The 18322-nt window shown below is 41.1% G+C and overlaps 1 protein-coding gene across 2 annotated transcripts; it reads left to right on the top strand.

Annotated features, from left to right (window-relative positions):
- Window positions 1–551: 551 nt before the first annotated feature.
- Window positions 552–17401, top strand: SPX (spexin hormone). 2 transcript variants are annotated; one of them, XM_039347385.1, is made up of 8 exons: window positions 552–611; window positions 7172–7374; window positions 9017–9109; window positions 10103–10183; window positions 10717–10774; window positions 12735–12797; window positions 14171–14257; window positions 16694–17401. In XM_039347385.1, exons 3-8 carry the CDS (start codon window positions 9107–9109, stop codon window positions 16753–16755), a joined length of 354 nt encoding a protein of 117 aa, XP_039203319.1. In that variant the 5' UTR covers window positions 552–611; window positions 7172–7374; window positions 9017–9106; the 3' UTR covers window positions 16756–17401. The 2 variants fall into 2 exon arrangements, with proteins under 2 accessions (XP_039203319.1, XP_039203318.1); XM_039347384.1 differs by lacking the exon at window positions 9017–9109.
- The last annotated feature ends 921 nt before the right edge of the window (window positions 17402–18322 follow it).

Below are 18322 nucleotides of genomic sequence, written 5' to 3'. Positions count from 1 at the left end.
TCCCTGGCAGAAATGCAAAAAACAAAAAAACCACACATACACCTGAAGTAACAACAGCTTTCTGCACCACTTGACATACACACACCTCAACATCTTCTTCCACACAGGGACATATAGGCCAACACATTTAAAAAATGAAACCTTCTTGCAAGTTTTCAACAGCTAAGGTAAAAAGATCATACCGAGTGCACAATGGCAGCAATTTACTTTCTAAAAACAAATATTCCACCAGAATTTCTTGGCTCAACTGCTAACTTTCCTGCATAGACAGACAAATGTTGGGCTTTAAACTGCAAGAAATACACCATAAAATTTTTGAATTTTGAAATTCTCTCAATATCATATCCCCAGGAACATCCAATGGAAACTCTTTATCATTTTTTTCCCATGCAATAACTAACAGGCTCAAAATAACCCTGCAAAAACCACATTAAGCTCTGAAAATAGAAAATCAAATTTATTTCTCAAGCTTACTAGAATTCCAGGGGCGGGGCTAAATAGAGTCATGTGACCAGAAATACCGGTGTTATGTTGGCTTCTTAATTAGCCACAATTTCCTGCTTTTTAAATAGTGTTTCTCCTTTCTTCTATGGGGGATATTCCATCAGAAAGTGAGCATTTGAAAGGGACAATTAACCAGTTAATATGGTTTTTGTTTAACATGGAGTAATTTGGGTTGTTGAACAGAATGTCTGAGAAGTGCTTGGATTTTTTTTTTTAAAGACTATAACTTAATTGGGTTTTTAAAAATAAACTGGCAGAAAATAAGAGAAAATGAAAGGAGGCAGAATATAGAGAGCAATAGCAGATAGAGAAAAATAGAATAAAAAAATGTAAAAATGAAACAAAAGTACACAAAAAGGAATGATTTATTTTACAGTAGATAATAAAACAAGTTCTGCTCTTGCTATTCAAATGCAATGTAATCTCCATTTTTAATCTATACATTGTGCTCATATCAAATCTATATGTTGATTTCATTGTTTTTCTGTTTCAGGCTGAAAGTCCAAAAGGAGCAAGTGTTTTTACATTCTTATGCTTATCACATGAGTTCCTCTCTAGTGGGCCTAATTCTAACAAACTATCATTACATCCATTTTTTTCCTAAACAAAGTTGGTTTTTTTAAGACAACCAGCTTCATGCATCCTGTTAAATGTTTGGTTTGGTTTGACACCAGCTCTGTTTCTAAAAGTTTTTTTTTAAGACAAGCAACTATACACATCATCGTAAATGGTTGGTTTAGCAAAGGGTATTGTGCAAACCTAGATAACTGTGGTTTATTTTGGAATACTAAATACTAAGTTTTATTTCAGAAAATTCTTTGTGAATGTGATACGTGTGCTAATATCTGTAGGACAAGCTGCGAGGACCCACTGTTCGGGTTTCAGGCAAGGGGAAAAACTACATCAGTTGAATATCTGCCTGTCAGACAGCTGTTGAATGCAGAGGGGCCATGGGGTGGTGACAGATAAACAATAAACTTGCTGCTTCTTTCATAAAAGGGAAACATTTTTTGTAGCTTTTTAAGCTAAAATATCTGCATACTTAAATCAGTTTTATGCTGATGCTTAAGTTAGCCTTCCAGTAGGATCCCAGTGCTTCAACTAACACTTCACGTGATCTTGATTCTATCCCTGTTAATGCAGCCTAGCACTGTGTGGCCTTTTTGGCAGCTGCAGCACACTGCTGGCTCATATTTAGGTGATTGTCCACTAGGACTCCAAGGTCCCTCTCACAGTTGCTACTATTGAGCAAGGTACCCCCTATACTATACCTGTGCATTTGGTTTTTCTTGCCTAAATGTAGAACCTTGCTTTTTTCACCATTGAATTTCATTTTGTTAGATAGCGCCCACTGTTCCAGTCTGTCAAAATCCTCCTGTATCTTAAGTCTGTCTTCTGGAGTGTTGGCTATTCCTGCTAGCTTGGTGTCGTCTGCAAATTTGATGAGTTCCCCATCTATCCCCTCGTCCAAATCGTTGATATAGATGGAATCCAATAAACTAATTATTGGACCACGATGTAAAAAAGTTGTTGAAACTCTAGAAAGAGTGCAGAGAAGAGCAACAAAGATGATTAGGGAACTGGAAGCTAAAACATATACTGTAAGGGATGGTTGCTGGAATTGGGTATGTCTAGTTTAATGAAGAGAAGGACGTAGCAGTGTTCCAATATCTCAGGGGCTGCCACAAAGAAGAGGGAGTCAAGCTATTCTCCAAGGTGCTTGAAGGCAGGACAAGAAGCAACAGGCGTAAACTAATCAAGGAGAGAAGCAACGTAGAACTAAGGAGAAACTTCCTGAAAGTTAGAACAATTAACCAGTGGAACAACCTGCCTCCAGAAGCCGTGAATGCTCCAACACTGGAAGTTTTCAAGAAGAGACTAGACAGCCATTTGTCTGAAATGGTATAGTGTTTCCTGCCTAAGCAGGGGGTTGGACTAGATGACCTCCAAGGTCCCTTCCAACTTTATTATTATTATTATTAAATTAGCTAGGAAACCAAATTAGGCAATCATATATATATTTTTCCAGAAACACCTCCTGTGGTTTTTACTGCCTAGAAATCAGCCAAGGAAGATTTGTCATCTCTGCTTGGGAAATGGTTCACCTGAGAAGGTTTGTGGAAAGCAAAGTAAACATTTCAAAAATGAGATAATTTTTCTTCTAAGTTGTCGGTGGATAGGCATACATTTAAATTATGCTCTGTTGCATCTATCATGGTAAGTCAAAATATGATATGTAGTTTAGCAGACCTGGACACCATGTTTTCTTAATAGTTGTGTGTGTCTGCATCTTATGATTTAATCAGTAAGCTAGAGTTAAGCTAATTTTAGCCTCATGTCTATTTGCCCAGTGCTCTAACCTAAAATATAACAAACTGGTTTTTGGCTTGTGTATGTTGTGGGATCCAATGCAATCAGGCTTGATCTGGCAAGCCAATTCAGAGTTTGGTTTTTTGTGCAAACACAACTGGGGTTGTAAATTTCTTGTGAGATATCTTTCAGCTGTGATAGCAAGTAGTGATTGTTCTCCAGATCTTTTAACAGCTTTCAGTAGAAATTTAAATTGCTTCACTTTGTTCTACATTTCAACTCTGCTTCCTAAAGTAATCTGGTTCAGGGCTTTTCAACCAGTGGTACGGGTACCACCTGTGGTACATTGGCACCTGGCAGGTGGTACACGACCATCCTAGAAAAGTGGTAGTGGGGGAGGGGAATGAGCTGAACCGGTGGCAGCACCGCACAAGCCTGAGCGAGAGATGGCTGGAGCTGCAGGGCTGTCAGGGCTCAGTGAAAGCACCAGGATCAGCGCCAGGCTCCAGCTGGAGCTCAGCACTGATCCTGGTGCTTCTGCTGAGCCCTTAAGAAGCACCAATCAGTTGGAAAGCAAAACTGATCCTGGCACTTCTGCTGAGCCCAGAAGAAGCACCGATCAGTTGGAATGTTGCAGCATCTCCAGGCTCTTGTGATTTACATTCAGATGCTTGGCAACTGATTCATATTTATGACGGTCACAGTGTCCCAGGGTCATGTGCAGTGACCAAACCTGCTGCAACCACCCAGCAGATGGGAAGAATAAAAACCAAACAACCCCCCCCCAGCCTATCCTCAACAGAAATGCTCACAACAATGAAAACCTCGGACAGGAGGAAGAGCGTCACTGGGTGGGCAGGCAGGTGTCTTGCTCGGCTGTGGCTTGGGGGGCACTTTTTTCAGTGCCATTGTAACTTCAAACAATCACTAAGCGAACTGTTGTAAGTTGAGGACTACCTGTACTTCATCACTTTTTTCCTTTTTTGGGGGGGGGTCATCAAGTTTTTGACACCTTGCTAGGTGACTGGTGGTCCTCGGATATTGCCATATCCTAAAAGTGATACAATGGGTGAAAAGGTTGAAAAGCCCTGATCTGGTTGATTGCCAGTTCTTGAAGCATTTCATTACTCTAATCACTTTGATCAAGCTGTCCCAAATTTACATACAAGCAAGGCCCCCCTGGTGTTTTTTCAAAATGAAAAAAAACCACCTGTGAAATGGATGGATGTGTTGAACTTGTGTTAGGCTGAGTGTTAAACATCTGTGCCCAATATTCATTACTTGATTAATTCCAGAGATGAGACCACATGGATAGAAAGGAAAAAAAATGAAATTGGCAAACATAAATTGAATAAACAAATACTATAGTCAGGTCTCCATTCTAATCTGCATCCTCACTGAGACTCTGTTATGTTTCTGTACAATCTAGATTTGATTACAAATTTTAGGATAGAAGTAACATATTGATTTTGCAGGAGCCTTATCTTTTTTCTCTGTTTTACTTTTATGCATTTATGCCATTTGTATCCTGCTACAATCCAAGCAGCTTTCGCTATTTTTCTTTTAGTTTTAGTTTCCTTAATCTTTTCTTTGACTGTTCAGTGTTTATGATTTGAATAATTTGTATGACCATTTCAACATAGGGACTCCATGCAACCAAATATACATAAAAACAGGTCAACATCACAGCACAAAAGTAAAAAAATATTTCTAACCCCAAACATTAAACTTAGATGTTGTTTGCTGTTCTATGCGGCATTGAAGAGGCAGCAGGTGAAACAAAACACTCTTTATTGCAAAGGCAAAACCGAAACTAACAAGCACATGCTCCACCCCTATTTATACATTCAGCCTATAAGGCGGCCACCAATAAGATCACAGTATTTTCCCGCTTAAATGCATAACAAGTAGTCTGCAGACAGAAAGTCTGGCTTGTTTGTGGCCTGCTAACTGTTATTACACAGTTTAAGCAACTCAGTTCTCAAATTTAACTCAATACATTACATTAATTATACACTTATTTGAGACTCATATAACCCATATTAAAAAAAAGCCTCAAATCTATACCATTTCAGACAAGTGGTTGCCCAATCTCTTCTTAAAAACCTCCCGAGGCAAGTCATTCCACTGGTTAATTGTTCTAAGTCTCAGGAAATTTCTCCTTAGTTCTAAGCTGCTTCTCTCCTTGATCAGTTTCCATCCATTGCTTCTTGTCCTGCCTTCAGGCACTTTGGAGAATAGCTTGACTCCCTCTTCTTTGGGGCAGCCCCTGAGATATTGGAACACTGGTATCATATCACCCCTAGTCCTTCTTTTTATTAAACTAGACATATGCAATTCCTCTAACTGTTCATATGTTTTAGCCTTGAGTCCCCTAATCATACAGGTATTACATGCTAGCTAGGAGGGTTTACATAGCTTCTATTTTTATTAAGGTTCATAAATTAATATATTTAAAAAAAAAATCAAAATAAGCAAGATAAAATGGTTGGATATACTAGAATGCAGGGGTTGTTTGCAACAGCATCCATGATTTATGGATTCACACAAAACATTGCCCCAAAGCAACTGATACGACAAGCTAGTTCAGTGTGAGAACCTAGCTTCGAGTTTCCTTGTGAAAGGGTTTGGGGTTTATTGGAGCAGCTAATATGTTCAAACTCGGAAACAAGTTCACCCCAAAAGTTGTTATAGCCGTTGGTATTATGACAAGGCATGTCAAGTAGATGGGCGCTGCCCTTTCCATCAGAACAAACTATGTGCAGTTGTTGACTTTAACAAAGGGCCCCCGCTGTTTGATGCTCTTCACTTCCCAATATTGATTTCAGGATCATTGATTAAATGACAAAGCTGAGGTCTTGTCCATATTAAGACTGATGGGAAATGATCTGTATCTGACAAACACTTTTTGACAGCAGTTATCTAAAAGGAACAGGAAGGAAACTTCATCTTAGTCATAAGTAGAGCAAATCAACTGAAATCAATTGGGACCTGCTAAGCCAAGCATGATTAGGCATGGAGACACCCCAATGTTAATTTCTTTTGACACATTATACAATCAGAAGCTTTCATAAAGTTCTTTTCTCCACCCCAAGATGCATATGTATAGCTGTAACTTCCCCATTCATTATTATAACTTTATCTCCGTGTCTTTATCTTTCTCTTGAGCATGGGGGCCCCAACCCCCACTCCATGGACCAGTACCGGGCCACGGCATGCCAGCAACCGGTCCGCATAAAGCCCCATCCGTGAGATGCAGGCAGTACACAAAACCACACCACCTTTGGTCTGTGGAAAAACCTCTCTCCACGGAACCGGTTCCTGGTACCCAAAAGGTTTGGAACCTCTGCTCTTGAGGGTATCAAGAGGCTATCAAAATATTTTAATCACTTCTGTGAATTTCAGGAGCTGAAATTTGATTCATGTTGCCGTATGAAAACACCAAATTGGGGTTTGTGGTTTGGAGGTTTGTAAAGTACCTCCCTAAAAGAAATCATTCTTCTGGGCTTCAGTTGATAATCTTAGCTGAGAAAGAGAGACCGTGTCTCTTTTATTGTTCCTTCACCATCTTCTTGAGAACATTCTGGTTGATGGCAACTGAAACCTTCCTGTCTTCTGCTATGGCTTATACCAGGGGTCTTCAAACTTGGCCCTTTTATGACTTATGGACTTCAACTTCCAGAATTCCTCAGCCAGGCACACTGGCTGAGGAATTCTGGGAGTTGAAATCCAGAAGTCACAAAAGGGCCAAATTTGATGACCCCTGGCTTATACCTTTAGTGTGTAGTGTGTAGTCTTCCACTTATGTGGTCCACTGTCATTTATCTTTTTACATTGGAAACATAGCACTATGCAGATGGATGTGGATAAGACAAATTACATTTTTCCCCGTGCTTATACAACATCTCCTTCATTGTCTTGGCTGATAAAGAATTAATAGGACATAAAGATGTCTTGGAATTAGGGGACAAACAAGGACGGAACTTTGGGAGAAAAGATAGTTGGGCTCATTTTCAGATAATTTGATGTAATAAGCAGCCAAATTATTTTCGCTTTGGCGAAAAACCCTCCCCTGTTTTTAAGCTGAGGTAGAGGCGATATAGGTAGTGCCCACAAATCTATAGCCAAGTCATTCTTTCCAGATTACAAATGCAGAATGCATTAGTGTCCAGTTTGCTAAGGTAGGTAGGCACCTGGTTGTGTACATGTTACGTACGTCTTCCTTGGAGCTCAATCTTGCAAGATCAATATCTTTATTGCTACGAATGAATGCTGATGTGTTTGTTTAAAGATGGAAATGTATATGTCAGAATCCTGGGTGACCTTCCCTGAAGACAACACCCTCCCTCTTTTCCAGGAGATGTCAATTGCGCCAAGTCTCTACCGCCTTGACAAGGAGTCCCTTCAGAATGCTTCATTTTTGCTTCCAACGGGGAGGGCGTTTCTACTCGGAAGGCTTAAATAGGATTTCCAGCCTAAAAAATGCCATCTCATTATAACCTGTCTCTCAGAATCTCTATTCTCCCGAAGAGCAGATCTTCAGGACGGCAGAAAATGAAGGTATGTAGGAATAATGGTTATTTCTTCATGATTCCTAGATGATCAAGTATGTATTAACTTGTGGAACATCAGATTTTCCCCCTAGTGGCTTTTATGAATCATGGTCATTGAAATCCAGAGAATATAGTCAGCAGTCTAACGAGATATTTGCAAAGTCCAACATACAATATATATATATATATATAATTCAGAATTCTGCAAGAGTTACTTTTAAATATTATTGCCTCTATCTTGGTCAAAGATTAATCTAAGCTGGATTTTAACATGAGATCATTTATATCTCTATTTGAAAATTTACACTTTTAAGTAGGATGAAAGTTATGAAAATCGAGATGAAGGGCATAACTGGATAAAAATTTTAGCGTATTGTGCTTAAATATCTAGTTCATCTAGAATTAATCGTTGCCTGGATCAGCCATAGGACTAGATGCTGAAACAGCAAAAATTGCTCTCATTTCAAGAAACAAGAAGCCTGCCCCCACCCCCTTTCTCTCTCTCTCTCTCTCTCTCTCTCTCTCTCTCTCTCTCTCTCTCTCTCTCTCTCTCTCTCTCCCTCCCTCCCTCCCTCCCCTCCCTCCCTCTCCCTCCCTCTCTCTCATTGGAAATCTATGTTAATTAAATTTTGCACTCTTTAAAGTTTCCCTTGGGTAGAAAAATAATTTTCTTAAAATTGTGTGTTACTTTTGATTCAGTATTTGTTCCATGAAAGCCCAGTTATATATGTATGATGTGTGTAAGTGTGTGGGGATGTGTGTGTGTGTGTTTACAGGTAGTCCTTGACTTAACCAAAATTGAGCCAATAATTTCTATTGCTAATCAAGACAAATTATTAAGTGAATTTTGCTGCATTTGATAACCTTTCATGCCACAGTTGTTAAGTGAATCACCTTCAGTTGTTAAGTTAGCAACAATCTGACTTCCCCATTGATTTTGCTTGTGAGAAGGTCACAAAAGGTTTTCTATGACCCCAGGACACTGCAACTGTCATAAAAACATGCTAGTTTCCAAGCATCCCAATTTTAACCATGGGACCATGGGGGTGCTGCAACAGTCATATGAAAAATGGTCGTAAGTTCCTTTTTTCAACACCATTATAACTTTGAATGCTCACTAAATGAATGGTTGTAAGTCAAGGACTACCAAATACATATAGACATCACATAAATATTGAGAGAGAAAGAGAGAGAGAGAGAGAGAGAAGGAAAGGGGGAGAGAACATGTTTCAGTCAAAATGAAGCAACTCCACAATCTGAGCTGCATTTATTAGAAGTCAGCCCATTATGTTTAGTAAGGTTGTTTCCAGGCACAATAATGTAGCCAAAACACCTTTGAGATAAGCACATAGCATAAAGATACCTAAATTTTGCCTGGTCCATACACAGATGCTACTTTTCCAATAAATATTTATTTTCAAATAAATAATGCATAAGATTAGAATGCGTGTGATACTGTCATTCAATTAATGTAAATTAATTATTCAGGAGAGAATTTTGCTCCTCGATCATAATTGCAATAACCGTGCTTCGGTATAATAAGTTGTAGGACCTTCCGTAGGAAATTATTTCACCATTTCTTATAAAATGCATTTTAAGATTAGAGCTAAATATTTTCATCTTCCACTTTATGCCTTTATCACAAAAAGTCTCTCTCTGCCAAGAATGGACCACCAGCGCTCTTGATATCCTTTCAGCCATGATTGCTAGAAATAATTTCAGCCAAGAAAAACGTGATAATGGTGAGTTGGGTTGTGAGAGCGAAAATCTCGCAAATCTAGAAAAAGCCAACCTGCAGAAGAATGTTGTCTTGGCGAACAGAATGGAAACTAGTTTATTTGAATGCCAGAAATGCTAATATAGCCTGTCGTGAGCCTGTCAAGAGCCAAGCTCAAGTTAGTAACCACTATGCTGGTCTACCCTGCAGAGAAAAGAATGGAAGATGGTTTGCTGTGGAGAGTTATGGAGATGCTCTCAAAGGAAATACAGGAAATATAGGTAGTTCTTGCCTCACGACCACAATGGACCAAATTTTTACGACCAAAATTTCTGTTGCTAAGTGAGACAGTGGCTCAGTGAGTTTTGCCACTGTGAGTCACTGCAGCTGCTCAGTTAGTAACACGGTTGTTAAGTGAATTTGGCTTCCCTTTTGCTTTGCTTGTCAGAAGGTCACCAAAGGGGATCACATGACCCCGGGACACTACAAGCATCATAAGTATGATCCAGTTGTCAAGCATCTGAATTTTGATCACGTGATCATGGGGTCGTGTGAAAAATGGTCATTCCATACCATTGTAATTTCAAATGACCACCAAATGGTTATAACTCGAGGACGATCTGTATTCTGAAACCACTACACCAATAAAATGAGCAGAAGCTTTCCTTAGGTCCTGGAGAAGGAGGCAATATTAGGAAGAAATGTAGGCCTGTTTCTCCCTGATTCATTTGGGTATAACAGGCATGGGAGGGGGGGGAAGCCCAATCAGACTTGCCAAAAAATGTTTCGTTCTAGTTTTCTAGTTTTATGAAAGCTGCTTCCTTATCTGGACAATCTTGGAAGGACTGCATAAGACTCTTTTAAGGCCCATAAAACTCTTATCGAGGAGATAAAGAGTTATTGCTCATAGGAGCAAAGCATGCCCTAAAAATGCATTCTGAATGTTGAAAAGCTGAACACTTGTTTTCCTGCTCACTAAGGGAGAGCTTAGCACAACGTTTTCTTTGGCTATTTTTAGCGACTGCACAAACGGGCGAATGGTCCTTTGACCCTCTACCTTTTGGCATCGTTCATCACTTTTTCCTGGGGTGTTCCTCAGGTAAGGAGAAATTTGCGTTGGCTAGTTGCTTCCCTGTTGTAAACTCTTTACGTTTGTGCAATGTGCAAACTTCTTCATAATGGAGCTGCATCAAAGGAAGAGAAGAGGGAGGGAGGGAGGGAGGGAGGGAGAGAGAGAGGGAGGAAGAGAGAGAGGGAGAGTGGGAGAGAGGGAGGGAGAGAGGGAGGGAGGAAGGGAGAGAGAGAGGAAGAGAGGAGGGAGGGAGGGAGAGACAGAGGGGGGAGGGAGGGAGAGAGGGAGGGTGGGAGAGGGAGAGGGAGGGTGAGAGAGGGAGGGAGAGAGGGAGAGAGGGAGGGAGGGAGGGAGGGAGAGGGAGAGAGGGAGGGAGGGAGGAAGGGAGAGAGAGGAGGTGGGAGAGAGAGAGAGTGGGAGGGAGGGAGAGAAAGAGAGAGAGAGACCATCGGGAAGGACAGGGAAACTAAAACTTGAAGCGGAGTTTGTGCACTGATAGAAGCCAGGTTTGTTGGTTATATTCATCATTTGTGTTTTTTTTTTCTCATTTTCATCCAAAGGGTCACTTCCAAAAAAGAAACTGGACTCCTCAGGCTATGCTCTATTTGAAGGGTGCCCGTAAGTCCCAGTGCCAATTTATCTGTAGAAAAGGGGCAAGAAGTGGGATTTCCTTGAACTTTTAACAACAGTCAAATGTTGGCAATAGGAATCAAAAATGTGTTTTGCAGTGGCTACTACATTCATCCCAGATTACAAAGCCCAGCGTACCACCTGTAAATGAACATATTATGGTTTAGCACATAGTGTGAACCCATGAATTATGACTTAATTTTCACCACAGGGCCTGCTTCATGCCTTGTTCAACAACGTTTTCTTGAGCTATCTCATAAAATGGAAATACAGGCAGTTCTCATTTAGCTAAACGTGGTTGTTAAGACGACAAATGATGAGTGAAGCTCCAACTGGGCTTATAATATTACTTCAGCTTTCCTTTGCTTTACGGGAAGTCCTTGATTTATGACCACAATTGGACTGGAATTTGGTAGCTAAGCAATGTAGTAGTTAAGCCAGTCATTACATGACCACACCTGATTTTTACGACCATTTTTACTGTGGTCATTAAGCAAATCACTGAGGTCATTAAGTCATTAAGTAGCCTGGCTGTTAAGCAAATGCTCCTTCCAATTGACTTGTTTTGTCAGAGGATGGCTGGGAAGGTCGCAAATTGTAATTGTGTGATTGCAAGACATTGCAACTGTTGTAAATGTGAGCTGATTACCAAGCACCTTAAGTAAGATAGCGCTTAGCAATAGCACTTAGACTTATATATCACTTCACAGTGCTTCTCAGCAATTTACAGAGTCAGTATATTCCCCCCCACACAATTTGGGTCCTCATTTTATTAATCGTGGAAGGATAGGAGGCTGACTCAGCCTTGAACTGGTAAGAATCGAACTGCTGGCAGTTGGCAGAGTCAGCCTGCAATACTGCATTCTGACCACTGAGCCACCACGGCTCAAAATCCCGTGATTCTGAGGGTGGTGTGACAATTGTAACTCTGAGGATAGGCTGTAATTGTTTTCTGTGATCATTGTAAGTTTGAATTTTCAAAAACAAATGTTGTAAGTTGAGGACTGCCTGCATAGACCTGCAGAGGCCATAAACACGAAGATGGGTCAAAAATTTACTTTTTCATCACCATTGCAACTGGGAATGTGTGCTGTATGATTCAGTTACTGAACGAGGCAACCTGTATGTATAACGAAACACAAATGTTGGATGCAATAGCAATCAATCCATTACTTAATTTATAATCTAAGAATCTATCCAGTAAATTGAAATCTATGTCAGATTTTCCTCCTAAGGTACTAGACAATTTGAAGCTTCAGGGGTCCTTGGTGCTCTCTGAGCTTGTTTGTTTTCTTACAAACGTTTCATTACCCAATTAGGTAACATCATCAGTGTTAGTAAGGAGTGTGGTTTGCTGTCAGTTTATATTCTGATGTCTGGATGGTTGGGGGCGGTCTTAGAGATTCTTCTTCGGCAGTTTCTTGATTGGGGTGTTGTTTATTTGTCTGCTGGTCTGAAGCTGACCATGGAGTTAATCTATGCCAGGGGTCTTCAAACTTGGCCCTTTTATGACTTGTGGACTTCAACTCCCAGAATTCCTCAGCCAAGATGCCTGGCTGAGGAATTCTGGGAGTTGAAGTCCACAAGTCATAAAAGGGCCAAGTTTGAAGACCCCTGGCTTAAATCTAACAAACAAAATGGAGGCTGACTGAGGAATTCTGGGAGTTGAAGTCCACAAGTCATAAAAGGGCCAAGTTCGAAGACCCCTGATCTATGCTGATCTGGCTGCCGATTACTGGTGGGGAGGTGCTGGAGTCTTTTTCTCTTTCGGGCTGGGTTGATTGTCTCCTTTGTATAGTTTACAGATGTTGTTAACGTCTATGTGTCTATTGAGGGCTGATTTGTCAGAGTGCCAGGCTTCTAGAAATTCCCTGGCATTTTTGGATTTGAAGCTTCTTCTGATTCAGGGAAGAGGTCATATGACCTTTCCATTTTTTTTGGTTTCCAGAAGGCCGTCGGTTTATCTCAGAGGAGAGCCAGCAAAAGGCCATGTATGACAGGTTGATGCAAGGTAAGAGGGCCCGGAGATGTGGATGACACCTTTATCAAAAAGTGAGCTTCCCCAGCCAAGTCCCAAGGCAGTCTTCCTTCATCTGCCTTGGGACTTCAGTTCCCAGAATTCCCAGGCCAAGGACTCTGAAGCAGGGGAGGGCACTTAATTTTTCCAAAGGGCCACATGAGAAACTGGAACTGTTGTGACGGGCCAAACCATAGGGCTGGTGAAGGAGCGTAGGCGCATGCATGCATGCACGCACGTACTTAAATGGGAAAAAAAAGTTGCTTTCAAAATAAAAGCAATGCAGTTGTACTGCGTGCATGGCATACACTTATTTACACTTGATGGACGTAACACCTCTGATGTTAATCTTGGACTTAATCTAAGCTCATCTGGGTGCTGATAGCTGTGGGGAGGTCTTTTGCATAGTCCAGGGGTGGGGAACCTTGGCTCTTTTAAGACTCGTGGACTTCAACTCCCAGAATTCCTGAGCCAGCCATGCTGAGGGGAAAGGGAGAAGTTTGCATGCTGAGCCATGCTGGCCCAGGAATTCTGGAAGTTAAAGTCCACAAGTCATAGAATTCCTGAGCCAGCATGGCTCAGCATGGAAAGCTCTCCCTTTCCCCTCAGCATGGCTGGCTCAGGAATTCTGGGAGTTGAAGTCCACCAGTCATAAAAAAAGCCAAGATTCCCCACCCCTGGCATAGTCTCTATATATTATTTATGTCTATGTGTCTGAGTGCCAGGCTTCTAGAAATTTCCTAGTGTCTGTGGAGATTTTCAGTCATCCAGGTCATAGTTGTCTCAAAGGTGCTTTTTCAAAAGGCAACTGGACTGTTTTTTTTTTCCGGGAAGAAGACATTTTGTTTCTCATCCAAGAATCTTCATTGGTTTGGAACTTCATTTTGAAAAAGTACCTTTGAGACAAATTCCCTAATGTTTTTGGGCTAGGTTTGGTCTAGGTCAGGGGTAGGCAACCTTGGCTCTTTTATGACTTGTGAACTTCAACTCCCAGAATTCCTGAGCCAGCCATGCTGAGGGGAAAGGGAGAGGTTTCCAAGCTGAGCCATGCTGGCTCAGGAATTCTGGGAGTTGAAGTCCACGAGCCATAAAAGAGCCAAGGTTGTCTACTCTTGGTCTAGGTCTAGGATGATCACTGTTTCACAATTGAAACTACGGTTGAGTCTCTTCATATCCGGTTGTGCGTGGTCCAACACTGGCGGTTTTAAAGAAGAGACTGGACTAGCATTTGTCTGAAATGGAATAGGGTTTTCTGCTTGAGCAAGGGGTCAGACTAGAAGACCTCCAAAGTCCCTTCCAACTCTGTTTTCTGTTATTCTGTTATTCCTATGTTGTGAAATTAAAGAGATTTTTTTTTTCCTTTGCAGAAACCAGCAGCCAGAATGTGAATCCTTTAACACTTTCTGAAGCTGCACTGGTGTTTCTTTCCTCCCTGCAGAAGATGCAAAACGAAGGTGAGTACACTACTTCTACTAAGGTGAAAGCTCAAAAACTTCCTGTTAATGCAAAAAAAAAGGGTGGCTTCACTTTAATTTTTGAAGAGCATTTATTAAGCCGATTGGTCTTCCGCAGGATTGCGATGATTATATGAATTTTAATACAGTGACTAAAACATCTGTAGCCATCCAGTAAATTACATTAAAATATCTTTAAGTTGTGGAATTCACAGCTGAAATGGGGTTTGGCACCAAAGGGAGAAGGAAATTCTTTGTACCTCTGAAAGTATTGGGGTCACCTGGTATATTTTTATGTTTTTATTGTTTTGAAGTATTTTTAATATTTTTAATTTTGTTTGTGTGTGTGTGTGTGTGTGTAATTGTAAGCTATTCAGTCATTGACTGAGATGAGTGGCTGTAGCGAATGAATGAATGAATGAATGGATATCAAATTTGGTTCTTCAACAGGATGCACTAGGAATCAGTCTTCCACTTAGCTAGCACAAAAATTTTGAGTCTGCTTGGGTACATTTGTCCATACCAGCTGTTTTGAAATGGGGTGATTATTTTGTTGCCCGGGAAGAATGGAACTTCTTGGTTGACTATGGATCAATTATTTTCTCCTAGCCCAGATGATCTCCATACAGGTAGCCCTTGACTTAGTTGGGACAGTTGGGACCAGAATTTTCATTCCTAAGGATAGAACCTCTTAGGGGGAGCCTGAAACCCCCACAGAGCGCGTCCCCAGGTGGCAGATTGGGGGACCCTACCCATTATGGCTTTTATGCTGTAATGGCGGGTTGGAGGGAATCAAATACCTCCCGTGGACCAACAAGCCTGGTGAGTGGCAGCTGGCTCCCGAGTATTGACTGAAGGCGGAGACCATATTGGTTGGAACGGCTTCAGAAGAACAACACACGACTAGAAGCATTTGAAATGTGGATTTACAGGCGGTTGTTACGTGTAAGCTGGGTTGACAAGATCAGAAATCAGGAGGTGATAAGCTGCCTGGGAAAGGCAAGGGAAATCATCAAAACAATTAAAAAACGAAAGTTAGAATATTTCGTACATGTGATGCGACACCCAGAAAAATATGGCACACTCCATTTAATCCTCCAGGGAAAGATTGCAGGCAAACGAGGTCCAGGCAGAAGAAGAACATCATGGCTTCATAATCTAAGGGACTGGTTTGGACAAAACTCAGCAGCACTTTTTTTGTGCAGCTGCTGATAAAAACAGGATCGCCTACATGATCGCCAATGTCCGATAATGGATATGGCAGAAGAAGGAGAAGGAGAAGGAGAAGGAGAAAAAGAAGAAGAAGAAGAAGAAGAAGAAGAAGAAGAAGAAGAAGAAGAAGAAGAAGAAGAAGAAGAAGAAGAAGAAGAAGAAGAAGAAGAAGACGAAGAAGAAGAAGAAGAAGAAGAAGAAGAAGAAGAAGAAGAAGAAGAAGAAGAAGAAGAGGAGGAGGAGGAGGAGGAGGAGGAGGAGGAGGAGGAGGAGGAGGAGGAGGAGGAGGAGGAGGAGGAGGAGGAGGAGGAGGAGGAGAAGGAGGATAGAACACAGAACAACAGAATTTTGGAGGTTTTCTAGTCTAACCTGCAGCAGGAGTCCTTCTACCATTCCAGACATATGGTTGTCTCATCTCTTCTTGAAGACCTCTAAATGATGGAGCACTCATAATTCTGGAGGCAAGCCCTTCCACTGATTAATAGTTCTCACTGTTAGGAAATTCTTCCATAGTTCTAGGTTGCTTCTCTCTTTAATGATCTTCCACCTGTTACTTCGTGTCCTGCCTTCAGGTGCCTTGGAGAATTGGTGGACCTCTTCTTCTCTGTGTCAGCCCCTCAACATTGAACGACTGCTAGGATATCACCCAGTCCTTCTCTTCTTTAGACTAGACAAGGGGTAGGCAACCTTTGCTCTTTTATGACTCGTGGACTTCAACTCCCAGAATCCCTGAGCCAGCCATGGCTCAGCTTGGAAACCTCTCCCTTTCCCCTCAGCGTGGCTGGCTCAGGAATTCTGGAAGTTGAAGCCCACGAGTCATAAAAGAGCCAAGGTTGCCCACCCCTGGACTAGACGTTCTCAGTTTCCCCCAACCATTCATCATATGGTTTAGCTTCCAGATCCCCTTATCATCTTTCTTGCTCTTCTCTGTATTCCTTCCAAGGGGCTGTTAACCGAATTGCACCCTATTTCATGACCTTTTTTGCCACAGTTGTTAACAAATCACTGCAATTATTAAACGAACTGCGCCGCCGTGACTTTGAACGGTCAGAAAATACACTGTTATAAGCTGAGGACTACCTGTAGAAGCTGTCTTTGAGGGCTTGGAGAAAATGTAAGATTTAAATCTCTCTGATATGTGAAGTTCATGCCTAGATAATCTTGGTAATGGGAAGGGGTCCTTTGAGTGCAACTCATCATAATCACTGTTTCTGTTTGCTTTAGAAGATGAACAAAAGACTCCAGAGAGGCCCGGATATTTTGCTGATGGTCTATTAAACTGGTGAAAGATTGTCAACCTTAAATGGGAATTATATGGTGTGAATTTAAAAGGAAAATATATTCTGTCCCAGACCATTTTTCTCGTTCATTGTCTCAACTTCCTTCCCTAACATACCGGAGCTGGTGGCTGGTCAACATCTTCTCAATGTCAATCATTCTGCAATATCAATACTAAACAATTAAAGGCATTTTTTCCCAACTTATACATATATTGATGTGCTGTTGTTATGTTCAAAATCCATTTTTTTTACTTTCCATTGAGTTTTGTGAATGTATTAAGATCAAAGATGGCATCCTGAGGTGAATAACTCTCTGAATTTATTTTGTAAGGTATGAAGAATTCAAGGAGCTACGTATAAGTTATAGATTACATTTTGAAATATGTTGGTTCATGAGAATGTAATAAGTGTTCTATAAATATCTATGCTGTTTATCCAATTAAGCGCAGTGTTTGTTAGTTGGAGAAAATCTGCTTTTTTCCCCTCTATGAGCTCCCAAATGGCAGCTAATCACCCGTACAATCCAGTGTTTGTGAGAAGCATTATAGTCTCATTTAGGGGAGGATACTAATAATTAAAATTATTATGGTTTGTCATTTAGTCAGCCAGATGTTTAGACTGGATTTGGTATTTTTGTCTACCTAGGTCAGAGGTAGGCAAACTTGGCCCTTTTTTATGATTCGTGGACTTCAACTCCCAGAATTCCTGAGGCAGCGTGGCTTAGCATGGAAACCTCTCCCTTTCCCCTCAGCATGGCTGGCTCAGGAATTCTGGGAGTTGAAGTCCACGAGCCATAAAAGAGCCAAGGTTGCCTACCCCTGGCCTAGGTCCTAGCCAGTTCAGGATCTAGAATAGGCAGATGTGCATATTGGATAGTGTTAAAGGTCTCATCACAGGATGTCAGCTATTCCAAGTCAATCTCCCTTTTGCAATTGATTGATGGGAACTTTGTTAATGCCAAACAAAGGGTTCAAAAGATGCTCCAGAGGTTTTGGGATTGCACACAAGGCACTTACTACTATTTTTTTTATCGTGTTTTGTCACACAAGTCAGCCAGATGTTTAGACTTGATTAGACATTTTTGTCCACCTATTGAATCCTTCCCAAGAACCCAAGATAGGCAGATGAGGATGGTTGATAGTGTTAAAGGTAAAGTCATAGCTGTTTCAAATAAAGCTGCCTTTCACCATTAACCAGTGATGTTGTTGTCAATGTGGATGGTCTTCAAGTGGTGCTCCAGTTGTTCTGGGATTGCACCCAAGGCGCCTGCTACTATTATCAAATTTATTTGCTCCCCATTTCGTGATTCAAGGCAACTTTAGGTAAATATTGCCTAATATGGAATATGCAACTAATTGCTAAACAGATAGAATAACAAGAGTTGGAAGAAATGTCTTCTAGTCTAAGCAGGAGAACCTACACCATTTCAGACAAATGGTTGTCCAATCTCTTCTGAAAAATTTCCTGTGTTGGAGCACCCACAATGTCTGGAATGAAGCAAGTTGTCCCACTGATTAATTATTCTCACTGTCAGGAAATTTCTTCTTAGTTCTAGGTTGGCTCTCTCTCTTCT

Source organism: Crotalus tigris, unplaced genomic scaffold (genome assembly GCF_016545835.1).
Source record: "Crotalus tigris isolate CLP2741 ecotype Arizona unplaced genomic scaffold, ASM1654583v1 scf7180000018068.1947079, whole genome shotgun sequence".
In the NCBI taxonomy this organism is placed as follows: Eukaryota; Metazoa; Chordata; class Lepidosauria; order Squamata; family Viperidae; genus Crotalus; species Crotalus tigris.
This window is presented reverse-complemented; position numbering and strand designations above follow the sequence as displayed.

Excerpts from the sequence above, each read along its gene's own strand:
- SPX (XM_039347384.1), top strand. The coding sequence starts at position 7,297 with ATGCCATCTCATTATAACCTGTCTCTCAGAATCTCTATTCTCCCGAAG. Across the intron at positions 10,184-10,716 it reads TTTCCTGGGGTGTTCCTCAG|GGTCACTTCCAAAAAAGAAA; the intron begins GTAAGGAGAAAT and ends TTTCATCCAAAG. Across the intron at positions 10,775-12,734 it reads GCTCTATTTGAAGGGTGCCC|AAGGCCGTCGGTTTATCTCA; the intron begins GTAAGTCCCAGT and ends TTTGGTTTCCAG.